The following is a 20,442-nucleotide window of genomic DNA, read 5'->3' on the forward strand; positions in this document are numbered from 1 at the left end:
CTTGTTATGATGAGCACTGGGTGTTGTATGTAAGTGATAAATCACTGAATTCTACTCCTGAAGCCAATATTCCACTGTATGTTAACTAAAATTTAAATTTAAAAAATAATAAATTTTTCCTATAGTTACATAATAATAAAAAAACTATCTTTGAGAAGCCTCCATACTGTTTTCCATAGTGGCTGTGCCAATTTATGTTCCCACCAACTGTACACAAGGGTTTCAATTTCTTCACATCCTCATTGCCAGTGAGAATTATCTTGTTTTTGATTTTGTTTTGATAATAGCCATTCTAATTGGCATGAGGTGATATCTCATTGCAGTTTTGATTTGCATTTCCCTGATGATTAGTGATATTGAGCATCTTTTAATATGCTCGCTGGTCATTTGTATATCTTCTTTGGAGAAATGTCTGAGTCATTTGTTCCTCTTAAAATTAATCATTATTATTTTTTATTATTGAATTGTAGGAGTTGTTTACATATTCTGGATAGTAACCTCTTGTCAGATGCATGGTTTGCAAGTATTTTCTCCCATTTTGTAGGTTGCCTTTTCACTCTGTTGTTTCCTTTGCTTCACGAAACTTTCCAGTTAATACAGTTATATCTGCCTGCTTTTGCTTTTGTCACCTGTGTTTTTGGTTTCATATCCAATAAATCATTGCCAATTCCAATGTCATGAAATGTTTCCCATATGTTTTCTTCTAGGAGTTTTATAGATACAGGTCTTACATTTAGGTCTTTAATCCATTGAGTTCATTTTTGTATATGGTGTAACATAAGGGTCCAACTTCCTTCTTTTGCAGCTTTATATTCTATTTTCCCCACACCATTAATTAGAGAAACTGTCCTTTCCCCCTTGTATAGCCTTGGCACTTTCATTGAAGATCATTTGGTCATATGTGTAAGAGCTTATTTCTGGATTCTCTATTCTGTCCTATTGGTCTATATATCTTCTTGCCAGTATCATAGTATTTCGATTACTATAGCCTCATAATATGTTTTAAAATCAGAAGGTGTGAGTCTTTCAGCTTTGCTTTTCTTTCTCAAGATGAAATCACACTATAAAATTTTTTTTAAAGTTTTTATTTATTTATTTTGAGAGAGAGAGAGAGGGAGAGAGAGCACAAGTGGGGGGAGGGTCAGAGAGAAGGAGAGACAGAATCTCAAGGAGGCTCCGCACCATCAGCACTAAGCCCAACGTAGGGCTTGAACTCATGACCTGAACTGAGATCAAGAGTCGGACGCTTGACCCACTGCACCACCCAGGTGCCCCTTAAAAAATTTTTTTTAAAGTTTTTATTAATGGAGTCACACTTTCAATAATGAAAATGAAACAATGAAAATTGACTAGGAGACAATCACACTTTTAACAATGAAGACTGGCTTTGAGATAATACTCTGTGTTAGCCTCTTATACATTTTTATCCAGTGTGGTAGGGTCAAAAAGAATTTTTAAGCAAGGAATAGTTAACTTTAGCTTAAGTCACAGATTCTGTAAATTTCAACACAGAATGAAATTATTGATCTAACGTTTTGATACTTTGATGAAACACATTTTTTATTTCCAATTTTGTTTACGTATGGTGTATAGGCTCTCATATAACTGTGGAATTTAAATTATTCCACTTAGTTTTAGCTTAGCAATTCCTTTTTATTTTAATTTTTTTAATGTTTATTTATTTGGGAGAGAGAGCGAGAGAGAGCATGAGCAAGGGAGGGGCAGAGAGAGAGAGAGAGACATAGAATCTGAAGCAGGCTCCAGGCTCTGAGCTGTCAGCACAGAGCCCAATGTGGGGCTCGAACCCACAAACTGTGAGATCATGACCTAAGCCAAAATGGGATGCTTACCCGAATGAGCCACCCAGGCGCCCCATAGCTTGGCAATTCTTAGGCTATAATAAGAATTAGCCCTGCAGAAAACATGAATAGACACTTCTCTAAAGAAGACATCCGGATGGCCAACAGGCACATGAAAAGATGTTCAGCGTCGCTCCTTATCAGGGAAATACAAATCAAAACCACACTCAGGTATCACCTCATGCCAGTCAGAGTGGCCAAAATGAACAAATCAGGAGACTATAGATGCTGGAGAGGATGTGGAGAAACGGGAACCCTCTTGCACTGTTGGTGGGAATGCAAATTGGTGCAGCCGCTCTGGAAAGCAGTGTGGAGGTTCCTCAGAAAATTAAAAATAGACCTACCCTATGACCCAGCAATAGCACTGCTAGGAATTTATCCAAGGGATACAGGAGTACTGATGCATAGGGGCACTCGTACCCCAACGTTCATAGCAGCACTCTCAACAATAGCCAAACTATGGAAAGAGCCTAAATGTCCATCAACTGATGAATGGATAAAGAAATTGTGGTTTATATACACAATGGAGTACTATGTGGCAATGAGAAAAAATGAAATATGGCCTTTTGTAGCAACGTGGATGGAACTGGAGAGTGTGATGCTAAGTGAAATAAGCCATACAGAGAAAGACAGATACCATATGGTTTCACTCTTATGTGGATCCTGAGAAACTTAACAGGAACCCATGGGGGAGGGGAAGGAAAAAAAAAAAAGAGGTTAGAGTGGGAGAGAGCCAAAGCATAAGAGACTCAAAAACCGAGAACAAACTGAGGGTTGATGGGGGGTGGGAGGGAGGAGAGGGTGGGTGATGGGTATTGAGGAGGACACCTTTTGGGATGAGCACTGGGTGATGTATGGAAACCAATTTGACAATAAATTTCATATATAAATAAATAAATAAATAAATAAATAAAGGTTAAAAAAAAAAAAGAATTAGCCCTGGCTGACCTATCTAGTACCTTAAGAGAACCATTCAGTGAAAGACAATAGCATTAATCAATAAAATAACTCAGTTTGAAATATGGAGATCATACTAAATCTAGGCAGTTGACTGGGGGGCTGTGGACTTCATTATAGATTAGCCAAAGAGTTTTTCTTACAGCTTTAATATAGATAGATACATAGATAGATAGATAGATCTATCCACACACACAGATATAATATACATACATTTGGCCCATCTAAAGTGTACAAATTGATGTGTTTTAGTATATTCACAAGATTGTGCAACCGCCACCACAAAGTTTAGAACACTTTTTTTTTTTAAATGTTTATTTATTTTTGAGACAGAGAGAGACAGAACATGAACAGGGGAGGGTCAGAGAGAAAGGGAGACACAGAATCTGAAGCATGCTCCAGGCTCTGAGCTGTCAGCACAGAGCCCCACATGGGGCTCATACTCAGGAACTGTGAGATCATGACCTGGGCCAAAAGCGGACACTTAACCGACTGAGCCACCCAGGCGCCCCTAGAACACTTTTTAATCCCCTAAAAGAAACTCCATGCACATTAGCTGTCCCAGCTCCATACCTCTAGTCCCAGCCTTAAGCAAGAGCTAATCTAATTTCTGTCTACAGATTTACCTATTCTGACATTTTGTGTAAATGGAATCATATAGTATATGGCCGTTTGTAATCAACTTCTTTAATTTTGCTTAATGTTTGCAAGCTTTATTCATGTTATAGCATGTATCAGTACTTCATTTCTTTTTGTTGCCAAATATATTCCATTGTATAGATATGCAATATTTTATTTATTCATCATTTGATGGACACTTGTGTTGCTTTCCTTCTTTGGCTATTTGTTAATAATGCTGTTACAAACGTTTCTGTGTATAGGCCGAAGATTGCTAATGTAAGTGTTTGAAAATAAAGAAGGGAAACCTTGTGGATGTCTGACAGTGTAAAAAGAACATTATGCTTCAACAGAAAACTATGCATTGTTTAGATCACATTCCTTCAGGGATCTGATTCTAGTTTCTCATTGTCTTTGAGCTATTTTACAACTCTTTAAAGTATAGGTAGCTGATAGCAATACAAAATACTTCCCATCTCTAGACCTACCACTTTTGTTTTCATGTATACATGAATTTCCATATTTCTGATCTATATACGTGTGTTTTTTAAAAAATACTCTCCCTTGAACTGGTTGTAATATCTTGCCAGTTTCCTCATTAACGAATGAAAATCGTGAACATGTTTTTATTTTTAAATCTGCATGGGAGTCATGATTTTACCTGTTTAAAAAAGTTCTTCAACAACATGCTCAATATTTGTCTGCCTCCAAAACTTCTGCATTTTCTGATGGAATTAGAGGTTCAGTGGCTCTGAGAAGTATTCACCAGTTGGTCCAAAAAATTCTGAAATCTCAACAAAGGTAGCTAATATATCACTGTACTCTCAGATTTAAATACATTCTTTTTTTTTTTTAAAGTTTATTTCTTTTGAGAGAGAGAGAGAGAGAGACAGAGAGAACGCAAGCAGGGGAGGGGCAGAGAGGGAGAGAGAGAATCTTAAGCAGGCTCTGCACTGTCAGCACAGAGCCCAATGTAAGGCTCAAACTCATGAACTGCGAGATCATGACCTGAACCGAAATCAAGAGATGGACACTCAATTGACTGAGCCCCCCAGGTGCCCCTCAAATTTAAATACATTCTATCCAAGAGATTAAAATTTTCATGGATAGTTTTGAAGTTAGAGGAAAGTTTTGAGCAGAAGGACTCAAGGAGACCTCATAATTCTTAGAAATGTTGAGTACCACATTTATAAATTTTTCTAGCCTGCTTGAATCAGTGTAGAGGGCCAATCAAAACAGTACTTTAAGCAATGGTTGCCATTATCTTAACCAAAATAATGTTATAGCTTAACATTAAGCTAAGAGGAGAACTCCACAACCAAAAACATAGCAGATAAGATGGTGTAGCATGGCTTCTGATACCTCCTATTCATGGTCCCAGAAGCTTCCCCACATAGATGACAACCCTCTATACTGTGGTCACCAAATAGTGATTCAAGAATAAGACCTGTAGGGACACGCTAGACATTAGCAACTTATTAGATTCTAATATCAGTTATATCATCTAGTGTTTCCCAAACATCCATCCTCAGTCCAGCTGTACAACAGAATTACCTTTGGGACATTTTGGAATTTACTAGATTCCACCCCAGAGATTCTTATTAGGAGGGCTGGCATAGGATCCAGGTGTTTGAATCTGATCAAGCTCTCTAGGTGATTCCGATTTTCACACAAGGTTTGGATATAGTGGATACAACACCACTAACAAAGGGAAATATTTTCTAAATATTGCAATATAATTTATGTGTTTTCTTATATTATTATCCAAGCATTCTTTACCAAGCCGAGGGTAGCTAGCATTTGTCTTTCATGCCTCGCACTATGCCAGGGAATTAAATCCAGATAGTCAAATTTTCTATGAGCAAAGAATATAGCAGAGTTTTATTATTTAATAAAGTTTCTAGGAGCACCTGGGTGGCTCAGTCCGTTAAGCGTCCAACTTCGGCTCAGGTCATGATCTCGCGGTCCGTGAGTCCTGGTCCGTGAGTATAAGCCAGTGTTGGGCCCTGTGCTGACAGCTCAGAGCTGAAGACTGCTTCAGATTCTAGGGCTCTTTCTCTGCCCCTCCCCCGCTTGCACTCTGTCTCTGTCTCTCAAAAATGAATAAACGTTGAAAAAATTTAAAAAAATTCTATAAATCACATAACTGTTTTCTTTTGAACTTAACTAATATACAAGGCATTTATGTTTTTTCTTTTAATTTCTAAATCCTACCAAGAACTATTCAAAATCAATTGTGTATCAGATTTCTGCACGGTGAGCCTAAAAGATAGTGATTTCTAAGAAACATTTTGTGTCAGTTCTGAGTGGTTTGCTTCTTGTATTTCTTAGGTTTACATCCCCAAACACATGGTTAGAATCTTGCAGAGAAGTCAAATCTTCCATAGTTGGAGAAAATTTCAGTGAAAGCAAAATAAAAGTCATTATAGTACGCATTGACCTTGTGATCAGAAAGGTTTCAGTGAGGTGACGATTATGTACAAATATTTTGGAAACTGTGTCTCTGTGTAAATATGTAAGTTTCTGGGTCAGCACTCATCTGAGAGTATCTCAGTGTCAATTTTAAGCTTAGTGCTAGATTTTTAAAGGTGCACTGGCTTTCAGAAAATAAAGCTACATCACATAATAACTATTTATACATCTAAATGCCTCATTTGGCCTTGGTCCAACTCTACTCTGGGTGAGCATGTGGTAGTCTGTCATTTGGTTGTATGTCGTTGGCTTTGCTTAATCTCTGAGGCTCTTGAGATGAGCTCAACTTATGAATTTGCAAAATATGTATACTTTGCTAAATTATATCATAGCACATTGTACTTAAATACATGTAATTTATTATAAGAAAATTATTCAGGCAGTCTTCACAAAATCATGGCAGAGTAGCTTGTTAAATTCTAGAGAAATGCAAAAATTCTTTTAAAATCCTTGAAACTTGGTTCCCTCCCCTTTAAAGCTACAACAGGTCAAATTTACATTCCTGGCAAAGATGATATCTTGTTTTTGTTTTGTTGAAACTGTAGTATTGAACTCCCTTCTAAAATTTTAATTAATATCAGCTCAATTTCATTTCACATTAATGTGTTTGTTTCTATTCTCAGTATCATAAAATATGAATTTCATTTCCTTTGAGGATTCAGCTAGGTGTTAGGCTATTTTCAACTGTTCACTATGCTGTTTCTGTATTCATAAAATAAATAAGATGTTTACATTCTTATTTAAGTTTTGGTCACAATTCAGTATGGGAAATAAATAGCATATTGACTTTTTGCATGGACATATACCACTGTGCCCATGGTGTCCATGGCTTTCTTTTAAAAGTAACTTGGTAGGGGTGCCTGGGCAGCTCAGTCGGTTAAGCATTGGACTTTGCCTGAGGTCATAATCTTGCAGTTCGAAGATTTGAGCCCCGCATTGGGCTCTGTGCTGACAGCTCAGAGCCTGGAGCCTGCTTAGAATTCTGGGTCTCCCTCTCTCTCTGCCCCTCCCCTGCTCACACTCTCTCTCTATCTCTGAACAATAAACATTAAAAAAAAAAGTAACTTGGTAAGGGAGTAAACACTTGGTTTGTAGGGCAGAACATTATTAATGTAGAATTTAACAGTGTTTTGTTCTATTAAACAAAAATCCAGAGCAGGATTAAGATACAAGATTTTCTGGACTAACTGCTTTATTTTAACTTATACAAATACATTTTTAGAAAGCTATAGTCTTATAATTTCAGTTTGGAAGTATTTTCTTCTAACAATACCAAGAAAGCCCAGAAAGTATGTGATCCATCCACACATTTAGAATCTAATCAAAGACACTAGTTGAGTGAAGAAATTTGTAATGGCTTAATCAAGAAACAAAGATCAGCAACACTTCCAAATACAATTACAGTGCTGGGTACTGTCCTAGGACATGAATAAGAGTATTGGTTTCTCTAGATCTGCCCAGTGATTAGGGTAAATATTTGTTTATTATTCATCCAATTCCAAAATTAATGGTATAGAAACATGTAAGGCATTATGATATATTTTCAAACTTTATGTTAAAAAAATGCTAATTGATAAAAGTCTATGCTGGACATCAGGATTATGGCTAAGAACCTATGGAAAATGTAAGAACAACTTCAGTGCAAATTTTTTATTTTTTCTAAAAGTAGATAATCAATCACAGGTGCAATTCAAATACTAGGTGTTTTTTTTTTTTTAATGTTTATTTATTTTTGAGACAGAGACAGAGCATGAAGGGGGAGGGTCAGAGAGATAGGGAGACACAGAATCTGAAGCAGGCTCCAGGCTCTGAGCTGTCAGCAGAGAGCACTACTTGGGACTCGAACTCACAGACCGTGAGATCATGACCTGAGCCAAAGTCGGAAGCTCAACCAACTGAGCCACCCAGGCGCCCCTAGGGTGTTTTTTTTTTTTAAGTGCAGTTTATTATAACTTGGATTTTATACCAAATGGGTCTGTAATGGACCTCCTCATGGTCTAGTTCTGTTACAAGAACTAGACTGGAAATGGAAATAAAGTCAGAGAAATTTCCTGCTTAATTGTAAACAAACTTTATTTACTTTAATAATTAATTCACCAAGACTAATGCCATGGAATAGAGAAGCTACTGACACACCTTTGTTATTCTTCGTTTCCTTTCTCCATATTTTACAATAAGAGTGTTTGGGACAACTATTTCCTCCAACAGTTGTGTGCAAAGAGCTATGCTATCATATGGCTTGAGAAATTCGCTTAGCATTTCTAAGGTAAAAGAATAGTGAATATGAATTCCAGTAAAATGTTTTCAATTTGAATTTCAATTTGACACTTTGCTAACTTCTTTCAGTGAAGGATTACTTTGCTTCTCCCTTTTTGTTTTTGTCTTGAAATATAAAGTTATTCTGAGGCAGAGTAGACAACACGTCAATCCCATGGATGCCAGAGTTCAAGTGTACCCTGTGGGTGGAGGATTGGCAGATAGAGTACCACCACCAGAATCCTTCTGCCAGAGGGGCTAATCTGCTGAAAGTAAAATGGGCTTCTGTAGAAATAGATAAATACCTCACATTTGTTTTTAACATGCATTTTATACCATTATAAAACTGAAAACTGAGAAGAATGATTGGAATAGCTATTGTTTCAAGCCTAGAAGCAGTGACAGTAATGAAAACATCTTACCAATGTAGAGTCCAATAAAACTCTTGGTTTACTGTGTTTTGTGTGGGCAACCGTAAAGTAAAAAAAGGGAAAAAAGAGAGGATGCATCACTTCGGCCTAATCACACTGTGTAAATCTATTATGCTTTATTTGTAGAACTAAGGTATTAATAGGAATCCCAAGAAGTTCTATGATTTATTACTTGTAACAAATAAAAGTAAGTAGCCAAACCTACCACGAGCCTACTTTTAGGCTGAAAAGCCAAGATAGTGGATGTATTATAGAATGAAAAATGGATCAAAATAATGGTATAAATTTTCAATGGCATGCTCAAGCCATGAATGTAGGTAGAAAGCAATGCTGAATCATTATCACTTTATCTAGGAAGCAATGACACCTTCTAGATAGAAAATTTATTGATTTAAGCTTAATTTTATAGTTAGTATCATAAAATCAGACTGATCATAGAGATCTCTGATGTATTCTGAACGTAAGCCTGAAGACTCTCACTATTTTACAGAAATAATATTTCACCTCTACAGTGGAGTGTGTGTGAAATATCAAAAGACTGAAATACTTACTGTAAGATAGAGGCGCCTGGGTGGCTCATTGGCTCAGGTCCTGATTTTAGGGTTCTGGGTTTGAGCCCATGACCTGCTCTGTGCTGACAGCGTGGGGCCTGCTTGGAGCCTCTGTCTCCCTCTCTCTCTGCCCCTCCCCTGCTTGTGCACTTCTCTTTCTCTCTCAAAAATAAATAAACATTAAAAAAAATAAAGAAAAAATACAGCACATGGTTATTTTAAATGGTGGACCTTTTTTTTTAAAAAATTTTTTTTCAACGTTTTTATTTATTTTTGGGACAGAGAGAGACAGAGCATGAACGGGCGAGGGGCAGAGAGAGAGGGAGACACAGAATCGGAAACAGGCTCCAGGCTCTGAGCCATCAGCCCAGAGCCCGACGCGGGGCTCGAACTCACGGACCGCAAGATCGTGACCTGGCTGAAGTCGGACGCTTAACCGACTGCGCCACCCAGGCGCCCCTAAATGGTGGACCTTTAAGATAACCGAATACCAACATTTATATCTGAAGGGGACAAAGCACCCTGATATTTGCAAATGTGAAATAAGCAGTTATAAACTTTTGGTAAAAAAGTTGCTTCATTATTTCATTACTATCAACTTTCTTTCTTTCTTTCTTTCTTTCTTTCTTTCTTTCTTTCTTTTTTTAAGTGTATTTATTTTGAGAGAGAACTTAGATGAGAGTGAGAGCACAAGGGGTCAGATGGTGGTGATGGCCGGGAGGGCCAGAGAGAGGAGAGACAGAATTCCACGCAGGCTCCTCATGCTGTCAGCACAAAACCCGAGGTGGGGCTCGAATTCACAAACCTTGAGATCTTGACCTGCACTGAAATCAGGGTCAGACGCTTAACCTACTGAGCCACACAGGCACCTCTGAACACATTTTTCTTATTAGTATTGGTAAAGAAACAGTAGTAAAAGTAAAATATCCTTTTATGCTAAAGTTATGTGTAAACTTACCTATACAAATTGCTCTTCCATTACTTTGCCTATTCCATAAAGAAACTGTAGACACCTTAACTTTGTTCTATTCTTTTCTCTCTGTGTGACCCTCTGTTAACATACAAATTAGCCCGGGGCCTTCCTGCTTTAAGGAGTGATAGGCAGTCTTCCGGTTTAGCTTAATTTAACCTAGTCTTAACATTTGATTCAGGCTTGATTTAGGCTTAATTTTATAACTGCACCCGATGTTTCACTTACACACATGAATAATTTAATATTTGACCAGTTACTCAGAGTACCCATTATGAAAACTTAAAGAATACATTGAGGAAACCCCTGAAGCAACATAAAATACATTTTATACTTAAACTTTTTTTAAATTAATTAATTTAAATTAAATTAATTTTTTTTAATTAAAAAAATTTTTAAGTAGGTTCTATGCCCAACATGGGGCTTGAACTCATAACCCTGAGATCAAGAGTTGCGTGCTCTATTGACTGAGCCATCCAGGCATCCCACATTTTGTACTTTTATTGACAAATCTTCAACGTTTATTTATTTTTGGGACAGAGAGAGACAGAGCATGAACGGGGGAGGGGCAGAGAGAGAGGGAGACACAGAATCGGAAACAGGCTCCAGGCTCTGAGCCATCAGCCCAGAGCCCGACGCGGGGCTCGAACTCACGGACCGCGAGATCGTGACCTGGCTGAAGTCGGACGCTTAACCGACGGCGCCACCCAGGCGCCCCTTGACAAATCTTATGGTCCATTTTTACTAGTCATGGTGTTACTCGTTACAAAGGAAATAAGAATAATAGCTCACAATATTCTCCAGGATTTATGAAAGAAATTATATGTGAAAATCACTCCCCCTCCAAAGTGTACTTTGTATATCTCACATATCAATACTAAATATCATCTTTTACACCCTAATACTCCTCCAGCCCCTTTCCAATTGGAACATGCAAAATGTATGACCTTGAATCCTCAATACACTAATGATCTATTGATCATTATAACCCTTATAAAGTCAGTATATCTTTTCTAATTTATAGAAATACAAATGTCCAGGATAGCGCTGTCTGAAAGACATTTCTGTGATGGAAATGTTCTGTATCTACACCATCTAACGTGGTAGCCACTAACCACTTATATCTACTGAGTCCTTCAAATGTGACTAGTGGGACTAAGAACTGAATTTTTAATTGTATTTAATTTTATTTAATTTAAATAGCCACATTTATTGGATTAGTACTGAGCTAGTAGACCCTTGAAACATTCAGAAATGTGTTAGAAATGTAAAATAGATTATGGGCAATCCAGAAATCTTAAAATTATCAGCATGATGTTTTAAAAACTGTCATTCATTCCTTCAGTATTATGAATTTTTCCAGAAGGTTCACATAAAAAAAAAAAGAAAAAAAGAAAGAAAGAAAGAAAGAAAGAAAGAAAGAAAGAAAGAAAAGAAACCCAAAGCAACCAAATTCTTTAGGCTGCTTTTCTGTATGAATCATCTTTTTGCAAAGAGGTGTAAGACTGATTTTATTGCCAACTCTGCCCCCTCTTCTACAGACAGAATTCAGTGATTAGGTTCTTGCATTTATTTAGGTTATTCTCCTAAAAAACATGGTTTCCATACTGCAAATAAGTGACAGGAACTTTTCCACTAAATTATCCCAGACAGCACAAATGTTCTTTCCAAAAGTGGAGACTAGAACCACAGCCCCCTCACGTTGCCTGCTACATCTGTTTATGCTTATAGAAGTGACATCCACTTGTAGACAGAGAGTGCCAATTTCTTGGGAAAGCACCCAGAATTTGGTGAAACTTGAAAAAACTTCACTGTTCAAAATGAAAGATACATAGAATTGAGTAGCTACAAAGGCCTTTTGAAATTAAGCAAGAGATTTTGCTCCCAGAGTAGAGATTCTGTATACAGACTTGCTGGAGTTCATATCAGACTTTAATTATTTACTAGTTGATAAAGCTGTGGGTAAGTTATAAAACCTAAACCTCAGTTTTCCCATCCGGAAAATGCAGATAATAACAGTTCTGTTGGGAAAACTGGTGTAAGACTTTGAAATGGGCGAATATCACTGGGTGTCCTTTCAATGGAAGGCTGGATGTTATCTACGGGACTTTGAGTTTTTGGTTCTACACCTTTGGTCTGCACCTTTGGCCTTTGACAAAGCCATTTTACTATTCTGTAGGTTGTAGAAACTTATGGTAATGTAAATGTTCTTATCTATAGGAATGCAAAATTATTTTGTTTAGAGATACAATTGATTACTGCCCTGTAGAACAGATAATTCAAAACATTAAATTTTTGTGCCTTAGAGAATATTAACCAGTCTTCTCTCTTTGCTGTTTGTCCCTAAAGGTCTCTTTTCCACATCCTTGTTTGAATGGGTTGTAATATCTTGCGATTCCCTCCCTAATTAATGTGCCAAATGGCATTTTGGACACACTTTTCATTTTATATTTCTATGAGAGTTATGGTTTACCCTCTTGAAAAATTGTCCTTTAGTCGTTTTTACTCTATGGAGTTTTTGGAGGATTGGCTTAAAGATATACATTGACAGACATGATCAGTTTCATAAACATTGCCGCAAAAAAGACACTTGGGGTATCTTTTTAGGGAGGAGGTAGGAGTGGGCACTGAGCATTTATAAAAGAGGAGCGTGGGGGCTGAGCAAGTCAGAAGACCTCCTAATCCTTTTCCTTTTAACAATGGAGACTTGAGGTCAAGGTGGGTGTTAGGCCGGGCAAGGCGGCCTAGGTGTGGGCCAAACCGGCCTCGAGAGTAGCCTGGGGTTTTAGATGCCCTGGGGTCATGAAGTTAACTGCATACTTTGTGCAGGCCCAGTAGCAAGCGGACCAAGAGCCCAGTTTCTGCCGAACCAACCCCGGTAGCAGAAAGGCGGACGGGCCCCAGAAGGGCAGGCCTTGCCCTAGGCCAGGGAGGCCCCAAGCCCACGGCCGAGGGGGTGGGGCGGCCTCGCCTCGGGCCGGTGCTTTTCGCCCTCGGTTGGCCGCCAGAGGCTCCCTCTCTCTCCCTCTCCTGGGATTTTGCTGCCGGGCTCCCTCTCTCTGCGGCCCTAGAGTTAATCCCATCAGCCGAGGTGAGGCACCTGTTACCCTGGGCCTTCCTCACCCCCGCGGCCTCTCTCCCACTACACCCTGGCTCCCGGGCGGCCCAAACGGCCCGCAGCGGGTGACCGCACGTGGGCCAAGCCCCTTCCGCGCCCCGACCCCCCTCCCCGGGCCGGCCCGAGTGGGCTAGCGTGTCGCGGCCCGGGCCGCCGCCCGCCCGCAATGGCGTTGGGGAGCGCAGCGCGCCTCCCGGGGCCGCCCGCCGCGGGCAGGGCGCGCGTGGGGGCCGCGGCGCGAGTGGAAGCGGCCGCCGCAGCCGCCCTCCGCGCTGCGCCGTGAGCGGCGGGTGGAGGGGCGCCGTGCGGGCCGGCGCGGATAGAGCCGCGGCCACAGTGGGGCGGGGGGCGCCTCTGAGGAGGGGGTGGGAGCCGCGGCCGTCCGACCCTCCCCGCCGGCGGCGGCTCCCGCTCGGGTAAGGGGGAGGCTGTGCGCGGGGCGAGGAGTTGGGGAGGGTGGAGATGAAGAGGAAAAAAATCGGGATGTACAAAGGCTGAGTTGCAGGCTGGGGGTGGGGGTGGGTTGTGGTTGGGGAGCGATAGGTTGAGGATCGGAGGCATTATCAGTGGGATCTATTGTTTCCTGGCACATTGGGAGGAAAAACAAAGGGATTTATTATCATTACCCTGTAATTTTTTTTTTCTTTTTCTTTTTTTAATGTGGCCAAGGAGCTCGGCTCTCTCGGTGCCACACTGGGATCCGCCTGGCAGCCGCCGGGAGCCGCAGCCAATGTGTTAGGACTTCAGGTGCTTTTTGGCACAAAGCTAGACTGCGACCTCCTACCATAGCGCTTGGCGTCACCTGCTCTCCCGGCCCTGCCCCGGGGCCGAGGGATTGCGTCCCGAACCAGGCTTGGGAACCGGCTGCCTCTCAAGTTGGTGTTATTTATGTTTGTCTTTTGTGAGGGCAGGTTTTGAGTCCCCCGGCGGCCTCATCTCCCCCGCCCCCGCCCCCTCGGGTTCGAATTGGCCGGGGAGGGAGTGGGGTGTATGTGTAGGTGGGGGGGGAGGGTGTGTAAGGCTTAAACAAATGTCAGGGTACAAGGAGATTGTCGATGCTTTACCAAAAAACAGGCACCACACTCTCAAGCCTTTCTTGTTTGTCTGCATGGGCCATGCATGCGTGCTGGGCCAGGAGCCGAGTTTGGAGGCGGTTTCAGTGAAAGTGTGTGCTTCCTCAGCTGATTGTGCGTGAGGGTGATATGGCTCGGCCTAATATTAAAAGACAAAACAAAGCAAAACAAAATGAAAAATCTTTAGCACGACATTGTCTGCGCCTCAGCAGCTCTTGAAGTATTTGATTACTGGCATATTGATATAAAATCCAGCTGTGGGCTAGTGGAGACCAGCAAGCATGCATTGCGTTGCATTTTGAGCTTGTAGGAAGTTAGAGGCAAGTAGGAATAAACAAATCAGGGTTATGAGAAAAGGTTTCATGTTATGTTTGCTTTCTGATCGTCACGTTCTCCTACATTTATTCCCATGATATTCTACACCTCACTCTATAATGAATACTATCCACTCTTAGGAAACTTCCAAATATTAGATGTAACTGAACTTAGAGTGAAAGTTACTTTCATGTGAGAACTTTCTTCTGCTTGTTTTGGTCTGAAATGTACTAATGTTGTTTTGGGGATGCTGCAAATCAGAATATTGGACCAGAAAGAGTGAAATAAGCCTCTGTAGGCATATTATGGACTTTGTAAACATAGAATCCAAACTTTGAATTGTGCTTACCCAGAAAGATTAAATTCTACCTGATGTGGAGCATCCCAAATGAAATTCGGTTTTTTTTTTTTTTTTCCCCTGGACAGTTTGATGGTATCTTAAAGATCTAGGGACTGCTGGTTTTTTTTTTTTTTGTTTTGTTTTTTAAGACCATTCACAAAAGCAACCAAAACTTAGGCTAAAGTAGTGTGCTTATGTGTAACTCGTGTGTGTATTAGTGTGTGATTTCGGTAGGGACCTCCAAATTGTGTTTGAAACATTTTTGTTACCAAGGACCAATCAGAGTTATAACTTTTAAATTCTTGGCTTTTAAATGACCATTTCAATAAGTAATTTTTTTTCCTGTTTGATATATGACTGAGTCACTTTGAAAAGTGTATTCTTGGTTGACTAAACGTAAATTTTCAATAAGTAAATGAATGCAGAAATTCATTCTTTTCTATTACAGATGAACCTCTAGTCTTGCTTTGAAAAAGCCATTTTGTGTAACTCTTGACTGAATAATTTCCTAATACACCTGTTGGGAGGATCACTGATACAGTATGCCATTTGAGAGGTACTTTTTCTTGACCAAATACTCTCTTGATTAGAGAAGAGAGGTGTTTTGTTTTTTTGTTTGTGTTTTCCTGATCATTATGAACATTGGCTTTTCACCCCTGAAGTAAAAATGTTGAAAACCGAGTCTTCAGGTGAACGAACCACTCTCAGAAGTGCCTCTCCTCACAGGAATGCATATAGAACTGAGTTCCAGGCACTGAAAAGTACCTTTGACAAACCCAAGTCAGATGGGGAACAAAAAACAAAAGAAGGTGAGGGCTCCCAGCAGAGCAGGGGGAGGAAATATGGCTCCAATGTCAACAGAATTAAAAATCTATTTATGCAGATGGGTATGGAACCCAGTGAAAATGCTGCGGTCATTGCCAAAACAAGGGGGAAAGGTGGACCTTCATCTCCACAGAGAAGAATGAGGCCCAAAGAATTCCTGGAAAAAACAGATGGCTCAGTTGTTAAGTTGGAGTCCTCTGTTTCAGAACGAATTAGTAGATTTGACACAATGTACGATGGCCCTTCATATTCTAAGTTCACAGAAACTCGGAAGATGTTTGAGAGAAGTGTGCATGAGTCAGGACAAAACAGCCGCTATTCCCCAAAGAAAGAGAAAGCTGGAGGGAATGAACCTCAGGACGAATGGGGTGGCTCCAAGTCCAACAGAGGCAGTACTGATTCCTTGGACAGCCTTAGCTCCCGGACGGAGGCTGTTTCCCCAACTGTGAGTCAACTGAGTGCAGTATTTGAGAACACTGATTCCCCCAGTGCCATGGTTTCTGAGAAGCCTGAAAACGAATACTCAGTGACTGGGCATTATCCCCTGAATCTACCATCTGTTACTGTTACAAATCTTGACACCTTTGGTCACCTTAAGGATTCAGATTCTTGGTCTCCTCCAAGCAAACACGGTGATGATGCAGAGGATGCTCAGAAGAGTAATACAAGTCCAGTACCAGAAGTGGCTTCGAAAAGTACCTCTCTAGCTTCAGTGCTTGGTGAAGAAACACAGCAGAGCAAGGAAGCCGAGGACTCCACATCTAACCAAGAGACTCCTGACAGAATTGACAGAGATCTTCCTGAGGAACCTTGTGCTGCAAATAAGGCGATGCCAGAGTCTGAAATCCTTTCACCACAAAACGAACCTTTAGAAGATGCCGAAGCTAATTTAGTTGGGAGTGAGGCAGCAATGCATCAGAAGAAAGAACTTGCAGGTGGTGATTTTACCTCTGCTGATGCTCCTGGATCCAGTTGTGGAAAGGAAGTACCCGAAGATTCAAATAATTTTGAGAGTTCCCATGTTTACATGCACAGTGACTATAATGTGTATAGGGTAAGATCCAGGTATAATTCAGACTGGGGAGAGACAGGCACTGAACAGGATGAGCAGGAAGATAGTGATGAAAACAATTACTATCAACCAGATATGGAGTACTCGGAAATTGTTGGATTGCCAGAAGAAGAAGACATCCCAGCAAATAGGAAAATTAAGTTTAGTAGTGCTCCAATTAAGGTAAGTATGTTTTCTCAGTTTGGTTTTGAAGTTTTTCCTAAGTTTGCTTGTGTTTGGTTTTGTCTTGTTTTTTTTTTTTTTTTTTTTTTAAATATTTGGGCCTAAATGTTTGCAGCATAGATTTGACAGCCCTAAGGATTTCGAGGTTGTTAAGATACCCGTGTTGTCAGGTGATTTTAAAAGTTTGGGAGAGATCCACATATTTCCTTAATATGCTTTATGGTTGCATAAACCAGTATTGGCTAAGAGTAAAGTTGAAGAAGCTTGGGGATTGTGAGATACATTCCAATGGACTGGAGTATGAATGACACGTACACTGAAAACCAGGAGGGTTAGTTTGAAACAGAATTACCTCTTTAACTGATTTTACTTAAAATTAGCCAGAAGTGAGAAAATTTCCTGAATCTGAACACTCTAGGATATGAGGTATAATGTACAATGGGAGAGTTATGGTGACCTTGAAATAATAGTCTTATTTACTTGCTTAAAACATCTGAGTTATCTCTTACTTGAGTGTAAGTGGATTGTGAGGAATGTTGAAACTTATCTCTTTTTTTGTACTGCTACTTGGTAGTGAAAGTTTGATTCATGGAAATATATTAGCGGACTTAAATGCTTTAATTGGAAAGCTATGACTGTAAGTAGCTTTGAGTTCAGGATTTGTGATGTAGCACTGAAATGAAATTTTATGAAAGGAAATTAAATTGATTTGTCATTCCGGGATATATTTTTACCTCTTAAAAACTGAATAAATGCCAGTTGAATTCAGATTCTCTATTCTAATGACTTCACTTAGTTAACATTCGGTATAGAAGAAATAGCACAATGTACATCAGTAGCGGGTAGTGAAACATTATTAGCTGATAACGGCAATAGGGGCAGGAGGTAGTGGGTTGAATATCACAGTCTCCTTGGAGTGGTTTTTCAACGTGTACTTGCGCACCAGCTCTGTCCTAAGATTGTGGCATGCCCTCCTAGGGGAATCTGGAAGGTTGTGGTGGTAGAATGTGTAGTCTGAAACCACTTCCTAGGGACTTCTAGCTTATCCAATATGTATGTGTCATAGATTTGGAATTTGATACGGTATCTTTTAAAAGAATCTAAAATCACTGTCTGTTGTTATTTCCACCTTATGAAACTTCCATATAAGGCTGTAAGATCTGTAGATTTACAAAGCAAAGAGAAATTTGACTTTGTCTTAATTATGAAATACTATTTTGAAATAAAGTGATAACCTGTGAAATTATTTATGGATGTTAGCAGGCAAACTTTCATGTCATTAGTGTAAGACAAAAGCTCTGGGACAGAATGGGCCATGCCAAGTTAAACTATGTTTAAAATAAGTGTAGATGTGTTATAAAATAATTAATATAGTGTGGTTTCAGAGTAAGCCAAGTTTCTTTGCTGTGCTTTTCCACATTCCTTTGTGAGCCTCTCCCCTACTCCCCCCCCCCCCCCCCCCCCCCCAATTCTAGGCTCTCTCTTTAGAGGTGTCTTTCCCTCAGGCCTAACCAGAGAGCTCCAAAATTTCACCATGCGTGTTTCCTTCCCAAGTGTTCTCCTTTGAACATCATCTTTTTACCCCTTAGGAAGAAAGCAATAAGATTAAATTGTTTCACATTGAGCAAGGCAGGAATAACTGAAATGAACTCTTCAAGGAGTTTGTTAAAACCAGTGACTAACTCCCTAATGGGGATACCAGCTTATGAAAATTTATCAAGGCCAGCACTACCTACTCAACCCAAAGGGGCACCAGCCTTGTATTTGGGTCCTGTGCTGCCCCAAACGTAACTGCACAGTAATAGATGTAATGAATTTTAAAGGATTTCTCTTTGAAATATGGCTGTTTATATGTGAACAAATTAGGTTTGGGGTATGATATTCTGAAATTCAAGTGATTTTTCCCCCTACTATTGCTTATAAAAAAAGCATTTTGCCTCTTAACTGTCACGTAATAAAGAAACTATGTATTTCATACAACAAAGAATGAAATAGATTACATGCATAAAAGTTTAACACATTTTATCAAGAACATAGATCAAGATTAAGGTTTGTGAAACAAAAATAATGCACTGCGTTTTAGTGGGCAGTTAACAGTACTAGTTGGAGTGGATTAAGTTTGCAAACAAAAGATTCATTCTTAGCCCTTTGTAATGAATAAGACAATTGCTCTTTGTTGTTGTTCTGATTGTTTAGCATGTGAGTGGATTCACTTGGGAATTTTGAGAGCTACTTTTCTACTGGTGGTGGTGATGGTAGAGTTTAGATTATTCTCCAATTAAGATTTTTTGCCTCAGAGGGTGGTAATAATTAAATTCAATAAGGATTTATTGAAGGCTTGTCATGTGTCTGTTTTCATGCTGTTAGCTGCAGAAGACACACAAATCTGTAATGTTACCTCTTTCTTATGTGAGCTGGTGGAGTCAATTCTTAAACTTGATATTTAAAACCCACATAACAGTCTGAAAACCTGTGCTGAAATGTCTAATGTCCTATGAGGACTTTAACTGTCCTTGGCTGTGCTAAATGCATGGACTGAACAGGATTTGATAGACCATTTGGAAGGGAGAAAATGCTGAGCCATTCCCTATGTATGTTTCCTTATTCTTTTTATAAAGATTCACTTATGGGATGGTAGATTATGATTTCCAACTTAAATCTTTTTCCTTTGAAATTTAAACATACTTCCTCTTTTAGCAACAATAAGTGGACATATTCCTTACAAAAATGATCTTTAGAACTTTTACATTCTTTTCCTGATAGTCTCATTTTAAGTCTTCACCAGGGTAGAATTTCTCAACACTTTCAGACTTTTGTTTTACGTCTTGTTTATGATCTTTGTATGTGTGATCATGTCCTCGGTTTTTATTTCAATTCTTCTATAGATGCCTTGAGTCTGTATTTTCCTAAGATACCTTAAATCTGGACCTAGGAAAACATCAGAGTAATAGCTGATCTTCCCTGTGTAGCATATTACTTATAAATAATTGTTGGTGAAATTTAAAAATACATTGTTTCTTAATGGATAGGTTGATGTGTTTCATAGTGTTGTCAAAAATGGGATTAATAATGGAAAATATAAAATCCAAGTTTGAGATATGGAATAAGAGTGTTATGAACCATGCTAATTTGAGATGTCGAATTATGCCTTCATTCTCAGGAATTTCTCAAAACCAAGAGATCCAATTCATTGAATTTGCTTTAAATGAATCCAGGATAGAAAAGGTGACATTTTTCATTGTTTGCCCCCCCACCCCCCATTGTTTCAGAACATTTACTGAGCCCTTACTATGTGTCAGGAACAATGCAATATACAATAAAATGTAATAAATGCATAAAATGACTGGAGCTGATCAGGTCAGCGAGTGCTGGTAGATGAAATGTATACCCCATTAAGGACGCTTCTCAGGCTATTCTGCTCAA

The 20,442-nt window shown here is 39.5% G+C and overlaps 1 protein-coding gene across 9 annotated transcripts in view; it reads left to right on the top strand.

Annotated features, from left to right (window-relative positions):
• PPP1R9A (protein phosphatase 1 regulatory subunit 9A) overlaps positions 1–20,442 on the top strand; it is a 366,748-nt gene that overhangs the window by 26,752 nt on the left and 319,554 nt on the right. For 4 of the 9 annotated variants that reach the window (XM_047848718.1, XM_047848724.1, XM_047848723.1 and 1 more), the window contains exons 1-3: positions 13,527–13,648; positions 13,902–14,107; positions 15,409–17,019. In XM_047848718.1, the coding sequence (XP_047704674.1) occupies positions 15,628–17,019 (1,392 nt within the window). In that variant the 5' untranslated portion in view covers positions 13,527–13,648; positions 13,902–14,107; positions 15,409–15,627. Of the gene's footprint in view, positions 1–13,137; positions 13,206–13,526; positions 13,649–13,901; positions 14,108–15,408; positions 17,020–20,442 lie in introns of those variants that run through there. The other 5 variants (XM_047848719.1, XM_047848720.1, XM_047848721.1 and 2 more) reach the window with 5 other exon arrangements.

The sequence above is a fragment of the Prionailurus viverrinus genome, chromosome A2 (genome assembly GCF_022837055.1).
Source record: "Prionailurus viverrinus isolate Anna chromosome A2, UM_Priviv_1.0, whole genome shotgun sequence".
Taxonomy (NCBI): domain Eukaryota; kingdom Metazoa; phylum Chordata; class Mammalia; order Carnivora; family Felidae; genus Prionailurus; species Prionailurus viverrinus.